General features: G+C 40.2%; 1 protein-coding gene across 2 annotated transcripts in view; it reads right to left on the bottom strand.

Annotated features, from left to right (window-relative positions):
- Positions 1 to 18,962, bottom strand: part of BAZ1B (bromodomain adjacent to zinc finger domain 1B) — a 71,725-nt gene that overhangs the window by 5,172 nt on the left and 47,591 nt on the right. For both annotated transcript variants that reach the window (XM_037506834.2, XM_054693619.1), the window contains exons 12-16: positions 16,066 to 16,243; positions 14,028 to 14,210; positions 6,247 to 6,394; positions 3,348 to 3,495; positions 840 to 955 (exon numbers count right to left, since the gene is read on the bottom strand). In XM_037506834.2, the coding sequence (XP_037362731.1) occupies positions 840 to 955; positions 3,348 to 3,495; positions 6,247 to 6,394; positions 14,028 to 14,210; positions 16,066 to 16,243 (773 nt within the window). The remainder of the gene's footprint in view (positions 1 to 839; positions 956 to 3,347; positions 3,496 to 6,246; positions 6,395 to 14,027; positions 14,211 to 16,065; positions 16,244 to 18,962) is intronic.

Below are 18,962 nucleotides of genomic sequence, written 5' to 3'. Positions count from 1 at the left end.
CTTATGTCAAGTACTATAGTTCAGAGCGCTACAATCTTCTGACCATTTCTTTAAAAGTTTATTAGTCCTGATGTGCTCTCTTTACTACTATCCTATAAAAAAGGGTCTATTTTGTAAAGAGGAAGGCTGGTAGACTAGGTTTAATCATGAAAATAACAAGACTCAAGAAAAATGAACACGAGATGAAATGAGTGCAAATAATGAGGCCTTCCTCCCTCTACTGGTACCGAATGAGAATCAAATCAAATGATCTAACTTTATACTTAAGTCAGAGAAAACCAGCCTTCTCTTCTCAACTAGCTACATAGCCCTGCACACTAGAGGAAAGAAAATCATTGTAACCAGAGAATCGATAACCTTTCTGGAAGCAGCACTGTACTAGAGGCCAAAGAATTGTTTAGGGATGGCAGAGGACCTAGACCTTCCTTCCTTCTTATCCCCCTGCACTGACAGGTTCAGAACCAGCAGACCTGTCCCAAACATCCCTCGGTCCTGAAGTCCACTAAATTTTAGACCAAATGGATCAATCATAGGTTGATGTTCTTGAGACTAAGACCCAACCACCTACATCTTCAAAACCCACTTAAACCATGGCAGCAGAATTCCAAAGCTACTATACGTGAGAAAGGATGATGGCCTGAGAGCAACCCTGTGTCTACTGGCCACACAGTCTGTGCACCTCAGTGTGGTAGACTGTAAGATTAACTAGAGAAGGCAAACGATACTTACATCGCAAACCAGCCACGCCTGAGAGCAACCCTGTGTCTATTGGCCACACAATCTGTGCACCTCAGTGTGGTAGACTGTAAGATTAACTAGAGAAGGCAAACGATACTTACATCGCAAACCAGCCACCTCATAATCTTCTTCCTCCTCCTCTTCCTCTTCCTCTTCTTCCTCTTCATCACTCTCATCATCTTCACTGTCTTCAGAGGCAGACTCCTCAGTATAATTCCTGTGAGGAGGAAAAGCACGCAGGGAACACAGTTTTAGGCTAAAGTAGTCCTAAAAAGAAAGTCTCTCAGGGACATTTCTTCTTCACAGACTAGCTGAGTTTGTCGGTGAGGAGAGGGAACCCAGGACACAGGAAACAGTGAAAAGCTAAGCTTCAGCAGCATGCCTCCTTCACCAGGCCCCAAACACCTTGATAAGACACCAAAAGCAACAGACATAAAGACCAAAATTCAACCCCATCCCCCCCTTCACAAACCTATACCCCTGCATACTACAGGGGAAATAACTGAAACCAGAGGAAAAAAATATGGAATATTTGGAACACAGAGGGACAACTAATTCTAAAGATATAAAAATGTTTCTATTCCTTTTGTCTCATAAAATCAGTCTGATAATGTAACATTTCAGGTATTAAAAACTGTCCCCAACTCTGGGGTGGACTATAAGGAGATCAACAGTCCAGACAGGTGTTACTCCACCTTGATGGCCCCCTTCCAGGAGCTGAAACAGCTTGCAGATGACCATTAACATCAAAGCAATAGTAATCCCAGCTCAGAGCAGCTGGTCCAAGCCCCACCACCCCAGAGTAGCATGCCTCATCTCTTCAAGTGGAGCTGGAAATAACCAGAGTGAGAAATAACCAAGTAATACTGTTAGATGGGGTCAGGATCAAACAGCTCTGCCCTTTCAAAGAGAGATCAAGCCAGAGTGTCTTTAAGCTACCCTTTTACAACCTCAAATTTCAACATGGAAAACAACAGTATTAAGTTGGCAAATATTAGGCAGCTCCACTTTACAAGGCACTATGTTTGGCCTGTTTGGCCTTACTGGGTGGGACTGAGTGAAGAACAAAGCACCACCTCTACTCTCAGGGCACTACCAATCTCATGGAAAGACAGTCATGCATAAAACTAACCATAAAGGCAAAATACTATTTTAGAAATCCAAAGCTCAATTGGAACACAGAGGGACAACTAATTCTAAAGATATAAAAATGCTTCAACAAGCAGTGCAATTTTAGGTAGGCAGGGGCATTATACCCAGGTGGGAGAGCTGCAGGACTGGAAAAATTCCCAGCTGGGAGGAAAGCAAAAAGGGGAGGATGAACAATGAACAGTCTGTAACAAGCACACAAATATGGGAACAAAGATTCATAAAAACATGGGTGAGTATTATATAAGAGTCTCAAAAAGCTAGATTAGGGAGTTTGAACTTCACCCTAGAAGCAAGGGTACACTGGAAGTTTTGAACAGGAAAAGTAACATAAGCAGATCTTTGCCTTATGTAAATCACAAAAGCTGAATGGGGCAGGGGGGAAGATAGGAGGTAAGGGAGAAGAGTTTAGAAGCCACTGAAGGACCCCATATAAGAAATGAAGGAAGGACAAGGGATAGCAGGGGCCACTGAGAATGGACCGCAGAAGTTTGACTGGTAAGATGTGGACATCAAACTGGTAATACCTGGCAACTAATGACTATGGAAAATGAGGGGAAGATGTCCCGTTGACACCAAAGTTCTAATCATGAAAAGGGGGCCTCCCCGGCGGCGCAGCGGTTGAGCGCTGGGTTGCGAAGCTGCCCGCAGCCTCTGCAGCGCCGGTTCGATCCCCAGCTGCTCCCCGGCCACTGGAGGAGGGTCCTGCATGGCACGCAGACCTCTCCTGCCGCCCGCTGCTCCCCTCAGCAGTGTACTTCGGTCCTTCTGCCTGCTCTGCTCCCCGCTCTGGCTCTGGTGAATTCTCTTACCCTCCTGCGCTTCTGACTGTACCCAGTGCTTGTATGTATGTATGTATGTATGTATGTATGTATGTATGTATAAATAAATAAATCTTTAAAAATATATAAAAAATTAAAAAAAATAAAATAAAAGGAAGAATAGCAATAGGTATGAGTAAGAATTTTCAGCAGTAGGTAGTTGCAAAAGTAATCATGAACTAAGTGGGAAAGGTGTCTTGTCTGCCTATGACTCTGCAGGTGTTTCTTTCACAAACTCTTTCCTTTTGCAAAGCAGCAGTTCTCCTGCCCACCTGTGACTATGCAGGTGCCTCACTTTTTCTCCTTTTCCTAATATGCATGTCCTTTTAAAATGTTCAAAAAAAAAAAAAAAAAAAAAAGAAGTGGAGAGAGTGGAAGTAAATGGCAGAAACAGATATATTGTTATCTGAGGAGAAGGTACAGATAATGGCTGGTAGTGAAAGTCAGAAATGTTACCACTGAGCTGAAAGTAAATCAGAGCCCTTTGAGCTGTACTGTAATACCTTAAATAACCAGGTTCTGTACCCATATGATGAACTTAAAGTTCCTTAAAATCATTCAGCCTGAATAAGTAAAGCTTAATCTTAATAGCTATTTATTAATTTATTTGCTTAAAAAAAAAAAAAAAGAAATTCTCACCTGCCACGGGAGTTACGCCTGGCAGTAGCAGGCTGGCAAGCTGGGCACTGCCACTCACCATCTGGTACTTCATAGAGGGCCGGCCTCAGACAAAACAGGTGGAAGGCTTTATTACACTCGTCACACAAGATTAGTTTGTCATCCTCACCTGTAAGGAGATAAACTTGTATAGCATTGTCGGGAGCATGGCAACAATCAGTGAGTTGTAAGAAAGAGCCGCTCACCTTCAATTAGCACCATGGAAGAACAAACATTCTACTATACTGCTACTCCATTTAAAAAGGAAAAAAAGCCTTTCTCTGAAAAGAAAGGTAGTGTAAACGAGACTACAGGTAACTTAAGGATCAAGTCTTATGACTTACATCCCAAAAACCTACCCAGGGTTAGGACAGGACAGTTTACATTTACTAAAAGGTAGTAAATATCAAGTGAGCAAGAAGTTTTGCTGCTCCTCTCTTACTAAGAAGTGAATCCACCATGAAGCATTACATTTTCTGCCCTTTCTCATTCCTGACCCTCCAACTCATATCTGATTTTTTCTTAAACTAATAGGTTTCCCTACATTTGAAATATAGCAAACCAACTTAACCTGGTCATTTTCCCTTGCCAACCTTCATTCTAAATCAGTTTTTAGGGCAAGTGAATGGCTTTTATACAGGTCTTTCTGTCTTTGGAAATGAAATTCTAACCTAATTCACAAAATTACTTGAGCCAATGAGAATCATTGGGAAGTTTTAAGCCATGAAGTTGCTTTTGCACATGTGAACTCCGAAAGTTCTCAGTTTTAAACAGTCCCAAATGCCTTGCTCTACTGGACTCTGCTAAAGCCATGGACCAGCGGTAGTCTTCACAATGAGCAAATATTGCCCTCTGCTGGTACTACCTGCCTTACTTCACAGATGAGTCAAATTCAGGCAATAAAAAGATTTCAAAACAATAGTCAACTAATTTTGTTCCCTGTAGAAAATTTAACTGAAGAGGGCAAACACTCCCATTTTATACTTGGAGTTAAGGAGCAAAGGGTCTGCTCTGATTTGCTGTTATATGATTTCAAAGACTAGCATTTTATAAATCTCTAGGAGGTAATTCTTATCACATTTAAACATTATGTACACAGCTTTTATTTTTAGACTGAACGCTGTACTTAAAAAAATACTTTTTCGGGCCTCCCTGGTGGCGCAGGCGGTTGAGCGCCACTCTGTGAAGCTGTCCGCAGCCTGTGCAGTGCCGGTTCAATCCCCGCTGGCCTTGGAGCAACCCACATGGCAAGCAGACCTCTCCTGTCTCACCCGCTGCTCCCCTCAGCAGTGTATTTCGTCAGTCTGCCTGTTCTGTTCCCCACTCTGGTGAATCCTCTCACCCTCCCGCACCTCTGGCCTGTGCCCCAGCTCTTGTATAAATAAATCTTTAAAGGGCCTCCCCGGTGGCGCAGCGGTTGAGCGCTGGGTTGCGAGGCTGCCCGCGACCTCTGCAGTGCCGGTTCGATCCCCTGCTGCTCCCCGGCCACCAGAGGAGGGTCCCACATGGCGCGCAGACCTCTCCTGCCGCCCGCTGCTCCCCTCAGCAGTGTACTTCGGTCCTTCTGCCTGCTCTGCTCCCTTCTCTGGCTCTGGTGAATTCTCTCACCCTCCCGCGCTTCTGACTGTACTCAGTGCATGCATAAACAAAACAAAAAACAAACAAATAAAAAAAAAACAAAAAAAAAAAACATGCCTCTATAAAAAAAATAAAAAAAATTAAAAAAATCTTTAAAAAAAAAAGGGGGGGGGAACTTGAGTAATTTATGAATTCTGTACCTTATTAAATATAACCTTACTAAAAAAATTGTATGTGACAAAACAGAACGACATTTACAGAATGTTAATACTGTAGCAAAAATACTGAGGTTAAATACTGTCAATCCCCGGCCAGGCAGATAGCCCACATGACCCAGCAGACCTCTCCTGATTCGCCCGCTACTCCCCTGAGCAGTGCATTTCGGTCAATTTGCCTGTTCTGTTTCCCACTCTGTCTCTGGTGAATCCTCTCACCCCTCCCCCCACACCTTTGGCCTGTGCCCCAGCTCCTGTATGCATAAATAAAACTTTTAAAAAAAAAAAGAATATTGAGGTTGACTGTTAAGAGACATATTTAAATTGCGTATTAAGTGGTTATAGCCTAATTATTTATATAGAACACTCATTTGTAACATAGAGAACAATAGATGAAAATTTATCTCATTCGATGTTCAGAGATAAAAGGGTAAATCATTCTTCCCATTATTTTCTGTAGGTAAGTTTTTTTATATCGAAGCTGATGACAATTAAATTCTAACATTTTTGCCAAGCTGTGCAAGGAGAATGCTGAAGGTTATCACTATACATCACATTGCTATATAAGGATTCTTCTGGAGCCTTGCTGGTGGCACAAGGGATTAAGTCTCAGCATTACGAAGTTATCCACAGCCACTGCAGCATGAGTTTGATCCCCAGCCAGGGAGCCTCATCGTGCAGCAGACCTCTCCTGTCTCACCCACTGCTCCCCTCAGCAGTGTATTTGTCAATCCGCCTGTTCTGCTCCCCACTCTGTTGCTGGTGAATCCTCTCTCCCCTCTCTGGTCTATACAACAATTCTTCTATTCACTAATTCTAGCATATTTCCAAAATATATCCAACAATCCAGTTTTATTTCTGTTCTGGTGGCAGGAAGCCAAGGATCAGATACAAGCACAGGTGTATATATAAGCAGCAAGATTACAGTCAACAGATTGTGACAACTGAAAATGGCGGACAGTGATGCCCATGAAATCCCAACCATATCACCCTTCCAGGTCACAGAGTTCTTTAAGGGAGAAAAGATCTTGGGAATGAAAGTCGTGGTCTCTAATACACTCAGATAAGCAACTTTAATCTAAATTTACCTTTCTTTCGGCAAACTTTGCATCTAGCATTTTCTGCTGACATATCCCACTTGATACAAGCATCAAGCATCCCAAGTAGAACATGCATTCTGGAAAAAGTCTGAGCTTCACGGATTGCTGTCTTCCATTTTTCCAAAGCAGATGCAACCTAAATAGAGACCAAACCAGACCAGCATTACTACATTTACCTCAGTGACATGAAATGTAGATAATTCACATAATATTAACAATGTGTACATAATGGGGGAGAACCAGGAACAGATAAAAATATGAGAACATTCGCAGTACACTTGAATCCTAGCGTTCCTCCAATATAAGCCACTTATCTCACAGAAAAAACAAAATCAAGACTCTGAAGGATGAAAAAATTTTGTCAAAGGTCACATAAAGAATTAAATAGGTTGGGCCTCCCTGGTGGCGCAAGGGGTTAAGACGCAACCTATGAAGCTGTCCCCTGCCACTGCACGAGTTTGATCCCCGGCCAGGGAGCTGATCCACATGGTGTAGCAGACCTGTCCTGACTCGCCTGCTGCTCCCCTCAGTGGTGTATTTCAGTCAATCTGCCTGTTCTGCTCCCCATTCTGTCTCTGGTGAATCCTCTCAGGCCCCACACCTCTGGCCTGTACCCTAGCTCTTGTACGCATAAATAAATAAATCTAAAAAAAAAAAAAAAAAGAAATAGGGAAAAACAGGTCTCTTTCCATTTTAGAAGATCTAGAAGTAGTAGTATCTACAAAACATTCTACAACCCTTAAAAATATTAAGTATCTGAGCCTCCCTGGTGGCACAGGGGTGAAAGGCTCAGCACTATGAAGCTATTGGCAGCCACTGCAGCAGGAGTTCCATCCCCGGCCAGGGAGCTAACCCCTGGCACAGCAGACCTCTCCTGTCTCGCCTGCTGCTCCCCTCAGCAGTGTATTTCAGTCGATCTGCCTGACAGAGTGCTCCCCACTCTCTCTCTGGTGAATCCTCTCACCACCCCCTGGCCTACACCCCAGTTCTTCTATGCATAAAGAAATAAAAATAAGTCTTTAAAAAATATATTATGTATCCAATAAGAAAGATTCCTCTTGACTTTACTACCAACTACTAATTAAGGTGAAAAATTTAAAGCCCAGGGGTTAGCCTAACTCCATTCTGGGCAGTTACTTTTAGCATCCTTCCATCATGAGAAAATGCAAACTAACTAAGAATCAACTCAAGCAAAATATAGTTTGGATGGCAGAAAATACAATTGGAAATTTCAATAATAAACACAACCCTTTCCCCTATAAAAAACACATTCTGAGGAACAGAAATATCATTTTAGGGTAAATCATTTCTTTATATTATTTACCTTATTAGTCCAAAGATATTTTTTCAAAGCTTTTCTTCTCCCTAATGATTAGCTGAGCATCCACATAAGCAAATGCCAATATACAGGGTATTGTTCTCAGACAGCGAGAAAATGCACCAGAGATGTACAAGGAAAAGCTTATGCGATCCACCAAAAGCTGAGACTCGGTTATCTTAGTGCCATCAACCTTGTGGAAGTCACTTGTCTTACAGTCATGACTGAACTAAACATCAGGTTAGCAATGAATAACCTTGCTACTTATACAACTAAGCTGGCTCTAGTTGACACAATCACACTGAATTTCACTGTCCTAGCCTACGAAAAGAGACTTACGTCTTCCTTCTTTAGGAAAGGTCGGTTATTCTTTAAAATAGAGCTGCCAAAGAAAAAGGATAATTGAGATATTTTTGAAACTACGGTGTACAGGTTAAGGGAGGGGATTAAAAGCTGACCTTGCTCTTTCCTACAGATACAGAAAGCCTTGTATACATTTATGCATAACAAGAAATAATATAAGCACAATCAAAAATCTATTTAAAAGGCTATTGCAGTTCTAGTGGAAACTAACTCATTCCTTACTCTGAACCCCACTGCAGGTATTTCAACATCTGCCTTCAAAACACATCACAATTTCCTTCCTTCCCTATTCAGAACTCCTTAATAAGTGGGAGTTCAAAATCATAGCTGCCTCACTGATATTCTCCATGATGTAATGGAGAGCTGACACACAGCACCACAGATTGTCTTATTGAAAGAATAACCCAAGTATCTTCAATGAGATATAATTTAGTAATTCTAGGTTCTTAAAAAGTTCTTTAAGGGCCTGCCTGGTGGCGCAAGGGGTTAAGCACCACACTATGAAGTAATCCGCAGCCTCTACGCACGAGTTTAATCCCCGGCTGGTCAGGGAACAACCCACATAATGAAGCAGACCTCTCCTGACTCCCCCGCTGCTCCCCTCAGCAGTGTACTTCGGTCCATCTGCCTGTTCTGTTCCCCATTCTGTCTCTGGGGAATCCTCTCATCCCCAGCATCTCTGGCTTGTACCCCCATTCTTGTATGAATAAATAAATAAATCTTAAAAAAAAAAAGTTCTTTAAAAGAGTGTTATTGAGGGCCTCCCCGGTGGCGCAGCGGTTGAGCGCTGGGCTGCGAAGCTGCCTACAGCCTCTGCAGCACCGGTTCAATCCCTGGCCGCCGGCAAGGGTCCCACATGGTGTGGCAGACCTCTCCTGCCACGCCCACTGCTCCCCTCAGCAGTGTACTTCGTCAGTCTGCCTGTTCTGCTCCCTGCTCTGGCTCTGGTGAATTCTCTCACCCTCCTGCGCTTCTGACTATACCCAGTGCTTGTATAAAAAGAAGAAGGAAAAAAAAAGTGTTATTGAGAAGAGGCAGGGAATAAGTTCAAATGGGCTTTGCTGTCCTCTAGTGGATAGTCAGATACACAAATATTAAAAAAAAAAAAAGTCCTATCAGCACACAGCATGAATTTTACTTATTCCCTACAAATTATAAGTTAAGTACTCAATAGCTCATCTGACCTCATTAAGATAAAATAACTATTTGAGAGCTTAGAAATAAACTTATTTAACCTCATTTAAATAACATTTGAGATATAATTTATATATTAATAAGTTCACCATGTGAAGTACAGTCAATGGTTTTTCATATATTTGCAGGGTTGTGCAACTATATTTTGCAATATAATCTTAAATTTAGAATATTTTCATCACTCCCCCACCCCCAAAATAAAAGAAACCCTGACCCCATTAAGAGTCATTCCTCATTCCTTACCCTAAGCCAACACACTTCTTCAGTGCTAGGCAACCCCCAATCTACTTTTGGTCTAGGCAATCTAATCTGCCTATTCTGGACATTTTATGTAACACGAATGTGGTCGCTGTGACTGGTTTCTTCTCAGTTTTCTAGGTTCGCCCACTCTGTTACATGTAGCACATACAACAGCATTTCTTTCTTTTTTTTTTTTTTTAAAGATTTATTTATTTATTTATGCGGAGAAGAAATGGGGCATAGGCTAGAGGTGCGGGGCGCAGAGGGGTGGTAAGAGGACTCACCAGAGACAGAGTGGGGAGCAGAGCAGGCAGATCTACTGAAATACACTACTAAGGGGAGCAGCGGGCGATAGATGGGAGCGATCTGTGGCACCATATGTGGGTTAGCAACCCGGTCAGGGATCAAACTCAGGCCACAGAGGTGATGGTGTGATAGCACCAAGACGTAACACCTACACCACCAGGGAGGCCAACTTCATTCCACCTTAATTGCTGAGTAATGTCCACTGAATGAATATATTACATTTTGTTTATTCATTCATTGGTCAACTGGGGGGGGGGGCGGGTTCCATTTTTTGGCTATTCTGAGTAACACTGCTATGAACACTTGTACATGCTTGTATAAAGTTTATTTTTCATGGAAAAGAAAATTTGCCCAAGGTCTCATAGCAATTTAGCATCATGTCTCCTCTCCAGGCACCAGACTCCCAATCCATTGCTCCTCACATTATACATATTGAACAATCATTAGCATCCTATTGTATCCTGAGGTTTCCACTTAGATTAGCCTAGATTCCAATCAGCCTAGATTCTAACAGTCTCTAACAACAAGGACTCAAGATTTGAAAGAACATCCTGGTCTCCTCCCCCAGCATAAAATTCCACAGTCCAGAACATTAAAAACAAAAACCAAAAACGACTACCATATTCAGACAGTTTTTTTTAAAACAAACAGCATCAAGATAAAATTCTGACATTCAACACTGGTGTCATTCAATAAAATTTTCTCTCTTGCAGTGTCACTGACATGCTAGACACTTCTGATAGAAAATTCAAATTCTCTGTTTAAATAAAGGAGAAGCCAGCTTATATGTAAGTCATCATTTGTCCCTTTGCCTAACAATAAAAAGACATATTATCTTGACAAAAATATAATGAGGATTCAAGTCATATTCTCCACAAAAGAACGTTAAGATGGAAAAACAGATAAATGGGTTGTCAGGACAATACATCCAAAGTAAACAGAGAGCCTAACAGAATCTATGATTTTGCCAAAGCATATATCACCTTTCCTATTTAACACAAGATAATGAAATCAACATTAAATATTTGAATTATCAACTATTACAAAGAGATTGGAAAGATAATTTACTTTTATAAATAAGAAAACTGAGGCCCAGATTAGAGACCAGTTTTGGTTCACTGAACAACCTAGTGCCAGCTGAAAAACCCTGGCTGTGCTAAGTGGAACCCTTCAAAGCAAAAGACAGTGGAAAATTTCAGAATTGTGGCAAAGCTGACCTTTGGCAGGGAACCACAGGGCATAATGCCATTTTAATGGAGAACATTGTTGACCTACTTAAGTAGGCAACCTAATTGATTTTCCAAGAAACTCTTTCATGCTTTCCACTTGTGGACTTATGTCTGGGCCCCAAGGTTAAATCTACAACTGCTCTTATTTTCCTTCTCAACTAAGCTGAGAATCAGTCTCCGACAGCATTTATCTAAGTGAATCCTACTTTTCTTTTCTGCTTATTACCCAAATCATCTTCCCTGTATCACTGACCCTCAACCTCAGGGAAAACCTCAGAGGGAATATGACAACTGGCATACAAATATCTAAGGAGCTTTAGAGAGTAGACTCATCCTGTGTAAACTAAGAGGACAAAACATGACATAGTTGTCAATGATGCCAATTTCAGCTCAATCTAACAAAGCTTAATTCCTACTTTATTCTTCAAAATGTAATTGAGAGTATTCTCGCCTTTGGGAAGTTTTACTTGCCATCGGTGAGCCAAGTACTCTTTCTCATCAGTACTGCCACATTACTATAACCATTTTTCACACTCCAACAAAGTTCCTTGAAAGTGACGGCTTCTAATTTTTACTCATGGCTGTAAGCCAGATACTTGTGAAGGGAAAGAAAGAGAGAAGCCACAAGTTAGGGGAAAGTACTCTATTGGATAATGTTGGGACTCCCTTAAATGCAGTGTTTTCAAATCCTTTTCTTCATTTAATCTTAAGCAGAAATCTATTACACAGACAAAAATGGAACTGCTATTTATTATAATAAGGAAAAATTGAAGATAACATAATATTCAGTAGTAAAGAATTAAGATGTTAAAATAACATAGTATTAGGAAAATCTATTTGGACTGACAAGGAAAAGGGAACAGATGTTCAGAACATGCTGATACCAAAGGGCACCTGCACTCGATGTTTATAGCAGCACTATTTACAATAGCTAAGCTTTGGAAACACCCTAAATGGCCAAAAATAGATGACTGGCTCAAGAAGATGTGGCGCATATACACAATGGAGTATTACTCAGCAATCAAAAAAGATAAACGCATGCAATTTGCAGCAACATGGATGGAGCTGGAAGGGATTATGCTCAGTGAAATAAGCCAGAAAGAAAAAGAAAAATACTGGATGGTCTCACTCATAGCAGGAATCTAGAAAACCTAAATAAGGGACCAGGAAAAGGAATAATTGTAAGAAAGAAAAAATCGAAATCAACAAACAACTATATTTTGGGGCCAAAATAAGGAGGGTGCAATTGTATGGGGAATCTAAAAATTAAAAAAAAAAAAATCTAATATTAATACCATGGGGGTGGGGGGGGAGGGGGGGATGGAGAACATGCTAAAAATGAAAAATTGCAGAACATCACATTGTGCAAAAACCTAACAAAAATATCTTTGTATATAGGAAACACATTAAAGCTATTAAATTATATCCTTAGAGGGAAAGGGAAACTACGATGAGAATTCTTTCACATTTTAGTTACCTCTCACACTTGATTTACTTATATGCTCTTAAAAAACAAAAAACAAAAACACAGAAAACTGAATAGCCACACACCAAAGCATGAAGTTTGACCCTTACTTTATACTACTTACAAAAATTAATTTAAAATGGATCAAAAATCTAGAAAGAACTAAAACTGTAAAACTTCTAGAAAGAAACGCAAGGGGGAAAGCTTCATAACACTGGATTTGACAACGTTTACTGGATATGACACCAAAAACAGAAGCAAGTAAAAAATAAATAAATAAATAAACATGAACTTCAAAATTCAAAACTTTTTTATAATTAAAAAAATGAATGAAAAGGCAGCTCATTTAATGGAAGATATTTGCAAATCACCATTTATAAAGGATGATTATCCAGAATATGTAAAGAATCCAGAGAGCTCGATAACAACAAAAAAAACCCAAGCAGCCCAATTAAAAAATAGTCAAAGGACTTGAGTAGACATATCCCCAAATGGTCAAAATAAGTACATGAAAAGCTGTTCAACAGTACTAATCACTAGGGAAATGCAATTCACTCACACCCACTACCAAAGAAACAAACCAGTAAGTACTGATGTGTACATACTGGCAGTGTGAAGAAATCAGAAATGCAGTCACTGTGGGAAGTGTTAGAGTACATCCCCAGAAATTCAGTAGAATTACTATATGATCCAAAAATTCTACTTCTGGGCATATATCCAAGAGAACTAAAAGTAGGGACTGGGGGCCTCCTTGGTGGCGCAAGGGGTTAAGACGCAACCTATCAAGCTGTCCGCAGCCACTGCAGCATGAGTTCGATCCCCCGACAGGGAGCTACCCACATGGCGGAGCAGACCGCTCCTGACTCGCCCGCTGCTCCCCTCGGCAGTGTATTTCAGTCAATCTGCCTTCTCTGTAACCCCACTCTGTCTTTGGTGAACCCTCTCACCCCCTGCACCTCTGGCCTGTACCCCAGTTCTCATATGCATGAATAAATAAATCTTTAAAAAAAAAAAAAAGGAGGGACTGGAACATATTTATACACTCATGTTCACAGTTAAAAGGTAGAAGTGACTCAACTGTCCACTGGGGGATGAATAAATAATGTGCCATATTCATATAATGGAATATTACTGTCTTAAAAAAGAAGGAAATTCTGGCACATGCTACATGTCAAACCCACAGACACAGAAAACGGTCTTGAGGAATTATGGAGAAAGAGAAATAGGTAGTGAAGACAGGGTATATCAATTTGGGAAGATGAAAACATTCTGGAGATGGATGGTGGTGATAGCTGCAGAACATGTGAATGTAGTGGTATGTACCTATATATAGAAAAATGAGTAGAACATTAATTTGTACATTATTTGTATTTTACCACAATTTTTAACATTTAATAACTACTACCACGTTAAAAAAAAAAAAAACAATCAGTCTGGTAAAGGGAGATGGGTCACTGTGACCCATTATTCAGTCCTAAAGGCAGGGGCGTTGTGCTCCACACAATAGTTCACAAATCACAAATTCTAGTAAGAGAGATAAAAATGGGAACACTGGCTCAGGAATTAGTGCTTAGAGGCTAAAAATCATAGGGCTACACTTTTAAAACCAAATCACACTTTTCTACAAAGTCATAACTACATCTTCACTAAATACCTTAGCTTCCTCTGCCATTTTTTTCTCCTCATCTACTTCTTCAGTCTTTGCTGAATCTTCACTTTGGAGTTTTCTTCTCTTCTGCTTGGGAGCCATGAAGCCTTGGAGAAATTTCTTTATGACACTGGCTTGAAGGGCAATCACACACTCACCAAAATCCTTAAGTTTCTCTAACGAGATCACCTAAAGGAAATAATATAAAAACCAGATTGAGGCCAAGAGAAAAATGAAACAAGATGATCCTTCAACTAAATTCAAATCAACTTAGACCCAAAGGGTCACATAACATTTTAACTGGGCTCCTGAATCCAACAGATGGTTTAGGTATTTAAAAGGAGCTGACTACTCCATTTTCCCAGGAAAGGATAATCAGGATGCTAAAACTTGCTCTAAGGAAGGTGCACAACTCACTAATACACTCTTATGAGTTTGGAACTCATGTGTGCAAACTAAAGTCTCAAGGCAAAGAAAATCTGAAAAGAAAAGTAAAAATTTACTGAACTAATGACTTATATAATAAGACAGATAGTATGCTTCACAAACAATCTAATTTAAGCCTCATTTTTTATTTTATGGATGAAAAATCAGAAGCGATTTCACCTGAATTCAATTCATGCTCTTAAATATCAAACACTACCTTGTTAATGAAGTAGCACAAAGAAGGCAACTGATAAATAACTAAGTAAACAAAAAAAAGGTGTAATATTTGAAATTGGCCAAATCTTTTGGTTGAATAATTCTTCAGAAAAGCACCAAGCACTCAAAAGATGCTTAAATTCTTTTCCCCAAGAAATTAGCAAGAATTCATGACCAGGCTAATTAAAAAGAAAATCAGAGGGGAGGAAAAAAGAAGGGAAGGAGGGAGGGAAGGAGGGAGGGAGGAAGAGTTGCATACATAAGATGCATATATAATTTGCTGAATCTAACAGCAAAGGAAATAAAAAGGAAACACAAAATTCTGACAATAAAAGATTTTTCATATGAATTCCATGGGTCTTTATGTACCCCCAAAGTGGTATAAAGACTAAAAGAAATGGAAAGTTTTATAAACTGGGAAAAACTTATAAAAAAATATATAAATGCTGACAAAATAAAAATCAAACAAGTATAGTGCATAAGCTACAATGCACATCAATAAGTTGAAAAGACCCACAAATATCAACATGCGTAGAATTATATGGACTTTGATTTAAATTTAGTAAAAACAAAAAAAATTACAGTAACTGTATAGTATACTCCAATCTTCTCTCCAGCTTTTACACCTAAACCTAACTAATGTGGGGCATGGATCCTTTTCAATTGTTTCATCTAGAGTAGGTCTTTAAGGCCCTTTAAAGCAGTAAATGATAGTACTATAAACAAGCCAGAGGATGTACCCAATTAACATAAAAAATGTTATCCAACATAAGCATAATTATACTGAGCAGATGAGATGTAAAGAATGGACAAAAACAGGATATACAAACATGTCTCATACTTTAAAACAACTTAAATAATCATCAAGAGAGTAGATACATTGGGGTTAGAGTCACAGAACAGGATACAGAAAGAAAAATAATGGAGTTCAGTTATAAAACATAGTTATAAAAATAATGCTCAATAAAGATAGTAAAAGACTACGTATTACCTGGTAGTCTTTTAAAAGTTCAAAACCAAGCAAAACAAAATAACAAAGAAAAAATTGTAAGTTTTGTTTTGATTCCTACCAGACAATCTAACCTTTGACTGGAAGGATAACTCTGTTCACATTTAGAGAATAGAATTCCCATCTATTCACATGAGAATAGATATGTTAAATAATGTTATGTAACTAAGGCTCCAGAACCACAGTTTTGGGTCATTAGATTTTTTTGGATACCAGCATAAGACTGCAGAGGAAAAATAAACTATGTATATAATGAATTTTTGATTCTGCATGTGTTTCAAGACACACCCCAAAAGATTTCAGGGTCATCTGAGAAAATAAAAAGCAGTATCACTTTTAAATTGTGTCTCCATGAGTAACAGCTTTCAGAGGGTGATTTTTTAATATTCTCACCCGAGCTTCAAAATCTGATGTTTCCTCCACATAACCAAGTCCCCCTTTTTGTAACCTTGTTGCAACTTCAATGAGATCACTACGGAGAAAGTTTAAGAGTTCCTGGTTGCCATCACAGGATTTTAGACCCAAATTTGGCTTCCGGGCCAGATGAATAGAATGAATAATGTCTTGGTACCTAGAAAAGTTGGGGCAAGGGGAAGGAAGAATAAAGAAAATGTTCAATAAATGTCAATTATTTGAATGCCATGTTTTATTTCTACAAGACAGATCTAAACGATTTCATCTCTTGGTGTTTAATAGTTCTGTTTCTTTTGTATTTCTTGCATAAATCTTCAAATTTCTCTTCTTTCTAAACTGAAGAGATACATAACTTACTTACTGACTCACTTAAAAAACACATATTCTGGGGGCCTCCCTGGTGGCACAGGCGGTTGAGCAGTGGTGGTTGGACCCCCACTGGCCAGGGAGCAACCCACATGGCTCAGCAGACCTCTCCTGTCTCGGCCACTGCTCCCCTTGGCAGTGTATTTCAGTCATTCTGCCTGTTCATTTCCCTGCTCTATCTCTAGTGAATCCTCTCAACCTCCCGCACATCTGGTCTGTAACCCAGTTCTTGTATAAATAAATAAATCTTAAAAAAAAAAACAAAACATACTGGGCCTCCCCGGTGGCGCAGCGGTTGAGCGCTGGGTTGTGAAGCTGCCCGCAGCCTCTGCAGCGCTGGTTCGATCCCCAGCTGCTCCCCGGCCACCAGGGAAGTGTCCCACATGGCGCGCAGACCTCTCCTGCCGCCTGCTGCTCCCCTCAGCAGTGTACTTCATCAGTCTGCCTGTTCTGCTCCCTGCTCTGGCTCTGGTGAATTCTCTCATCCTCCCACACTTCTGACTGTACCCAGTGCTTGTATAAACAAATACATAAATCTTAAAAAATAAATAAATAAAAATAAAGTGTACAAGTCTTTAAAAAAAAATACATTCTGTATTTGATAATTCAGTGTCTGAAGAATACTGCTTTTTCCTAGTTCTCATTCATGTTACCATCTGGTTCCATGTTTATTTTGTGACTATTTTTGCCATGAGTTTCATGAAATTTTATCAACGAGAATTCTTTGAGGCCTGATTTGAAGTGGTGTTCCTCCAGTGAGAAATTGCACTTGCTTATGTCAGCTGCCAGGAATTGCTACCAACCTGAGACAACTTTAAATCAGCTATCTGCCTGGAATTCTTCACAACACAGAGTAAGAATCTGAGATGAAAACCCACACAAGGATGTTCAAGTTCACTCTCACACTAATGATTAACCCTCTGAAGTCCCAGCAACAAAAATCTCTACCCTAGGTAAGCCATAACCTTCACTGAAAAGTAAAGCTCAACGTTATCTAAGTACTTTCTTCTTTCTTAATAATAAGGGTTTTATTTTTTTTTTAAAGTATGTTTTATCAGTTATTTATTTATTTATTTATTTTTAAAAAAGATTCACTTATTTTTATTTATTTATACAAGCACTGGGTACAGTCAGAAGAGCGGGAGGGTGAGAGAATTCACCAGAGCCAGAGCGGGGAGCAGAGCAGGCAGAGGGACCGAAGTACACTGCTGAGGGGAGCAGCGGGCGGCAGGAGAGGTCTGCGCGCCATGTGGGACCCTCCTCCGGCGGCTGGGGAGCAGCCGGGGATTGAACCAGCGCTGCAGAGGCTACGTGCAGCCCCGCAACCCAGAGCTCAACTGCTGCGCCACTGGGGAGGCCCAATAATAAGGGTTTTAAAAAAAAAATTATTGTCCTCTGGTTTTCTTTCACTGCTTTTTAGATACATCATTTCCCTTTTATTTTCTCCTTTGATCTCAGTGTTATCTAGAATATAACTTACTACCAGTTAAGATCTTTTTGAACATCTTTAAGGAATTTGTTTATAATTTTACTGTCATCAATCAGAGACTCTATCCTGCAGTTCATTACCTTTTTAAATCTGCTGAGATTGTTTTTATGGCTAAGCAGATGCCAATTTTATAAATGTTCAATGGATATAATAAAAACTTTGTTTCCAATTGGCCTGGCCTTTTTTTTGTACACTCATTTTTAATTATCCCAGACTACCTAATACTTAACAGTCAAGTTCAAAAATAAGTTTTGCGCCCCATGTTCAATAAAGCAGAAAAAAAAAAAAAAAGTATTAAGTTTTGTTTTGAATTCTGACAATCTCTAACCCTCAAAGGAAAGATTAAATATGTTCACATTTAAAGAATGAAAGAATACAACATACGAGGCTATCAAATACTTTAACCAAATTGCAGAAACATATAACTGTATGCCTTTCCTGTTTTGTGTACTAACATCCACCCTCACCTTACTTTGCCTAGTCACATCTGTATTAAAGACAGTAGGATTCTGGGGCCTCCCTGGTGGCGCAAGAGGTTAAGTCTTAGCACTATTAAGCTATCAGCAGCCACTGCAGCAAGAGTTTGATGCCTGGCCAGGGAGACAGCCCACATGGCTCAGCAGACCTCTCCTGTCTCACCTGCTATTCCTCCTCAGCAGTGTATTTCAGTCAACCCACCTTTTCTGCTCCCCACTCTGTCTCTGGTGAATCCTCTTGCCCCCTCCAAATCTCTGGTCTACACCCCAGCCCTTATATACATAAATAAATCATAAAAAAAAAAAAAAAATCAACAAAAAAAACAGGGCCTCCCCTAGTGGCGCAGTGGTTGAGCACTGGCCTGCGAAGCTGCCTGCAGCCTCTGCAGCACCGGTTCGATCCCTGGCCACCGGCGAGGGTCCCACATGGCGCGATAGACCTCTCCTGCCTCTTCCGCTGCTCCCCTCAAGCAGTGTATTTCTTCGTCAGTCTGCCTGTTCTGCTCCCCGCTCTGGCTCTGGTGAATTCTCTCACCCTCCCGCGC

Source organism: Talpa occidentalis, unplaced genomic scaffold (assembly GCF_014898055.3).
Source record: "Talpa occidentalis isolate TD23 unplaced genomic scaffold, MPIMG_talOcc4v2.1 talOcc4.12, whole genome shotgun sequence".
Taxonomy (NCBI): Eukaryota; Metazoa; Chordata; class Mammalia; order Eulipotyphla; family Talpidae; genus Talpa; species Talpa occidentalis.
The sequence above is the reverse complement of the archived record's forward strand: the minus strand, read 5'-3'. Positions and strand labels throughout refer to the sequence as shown.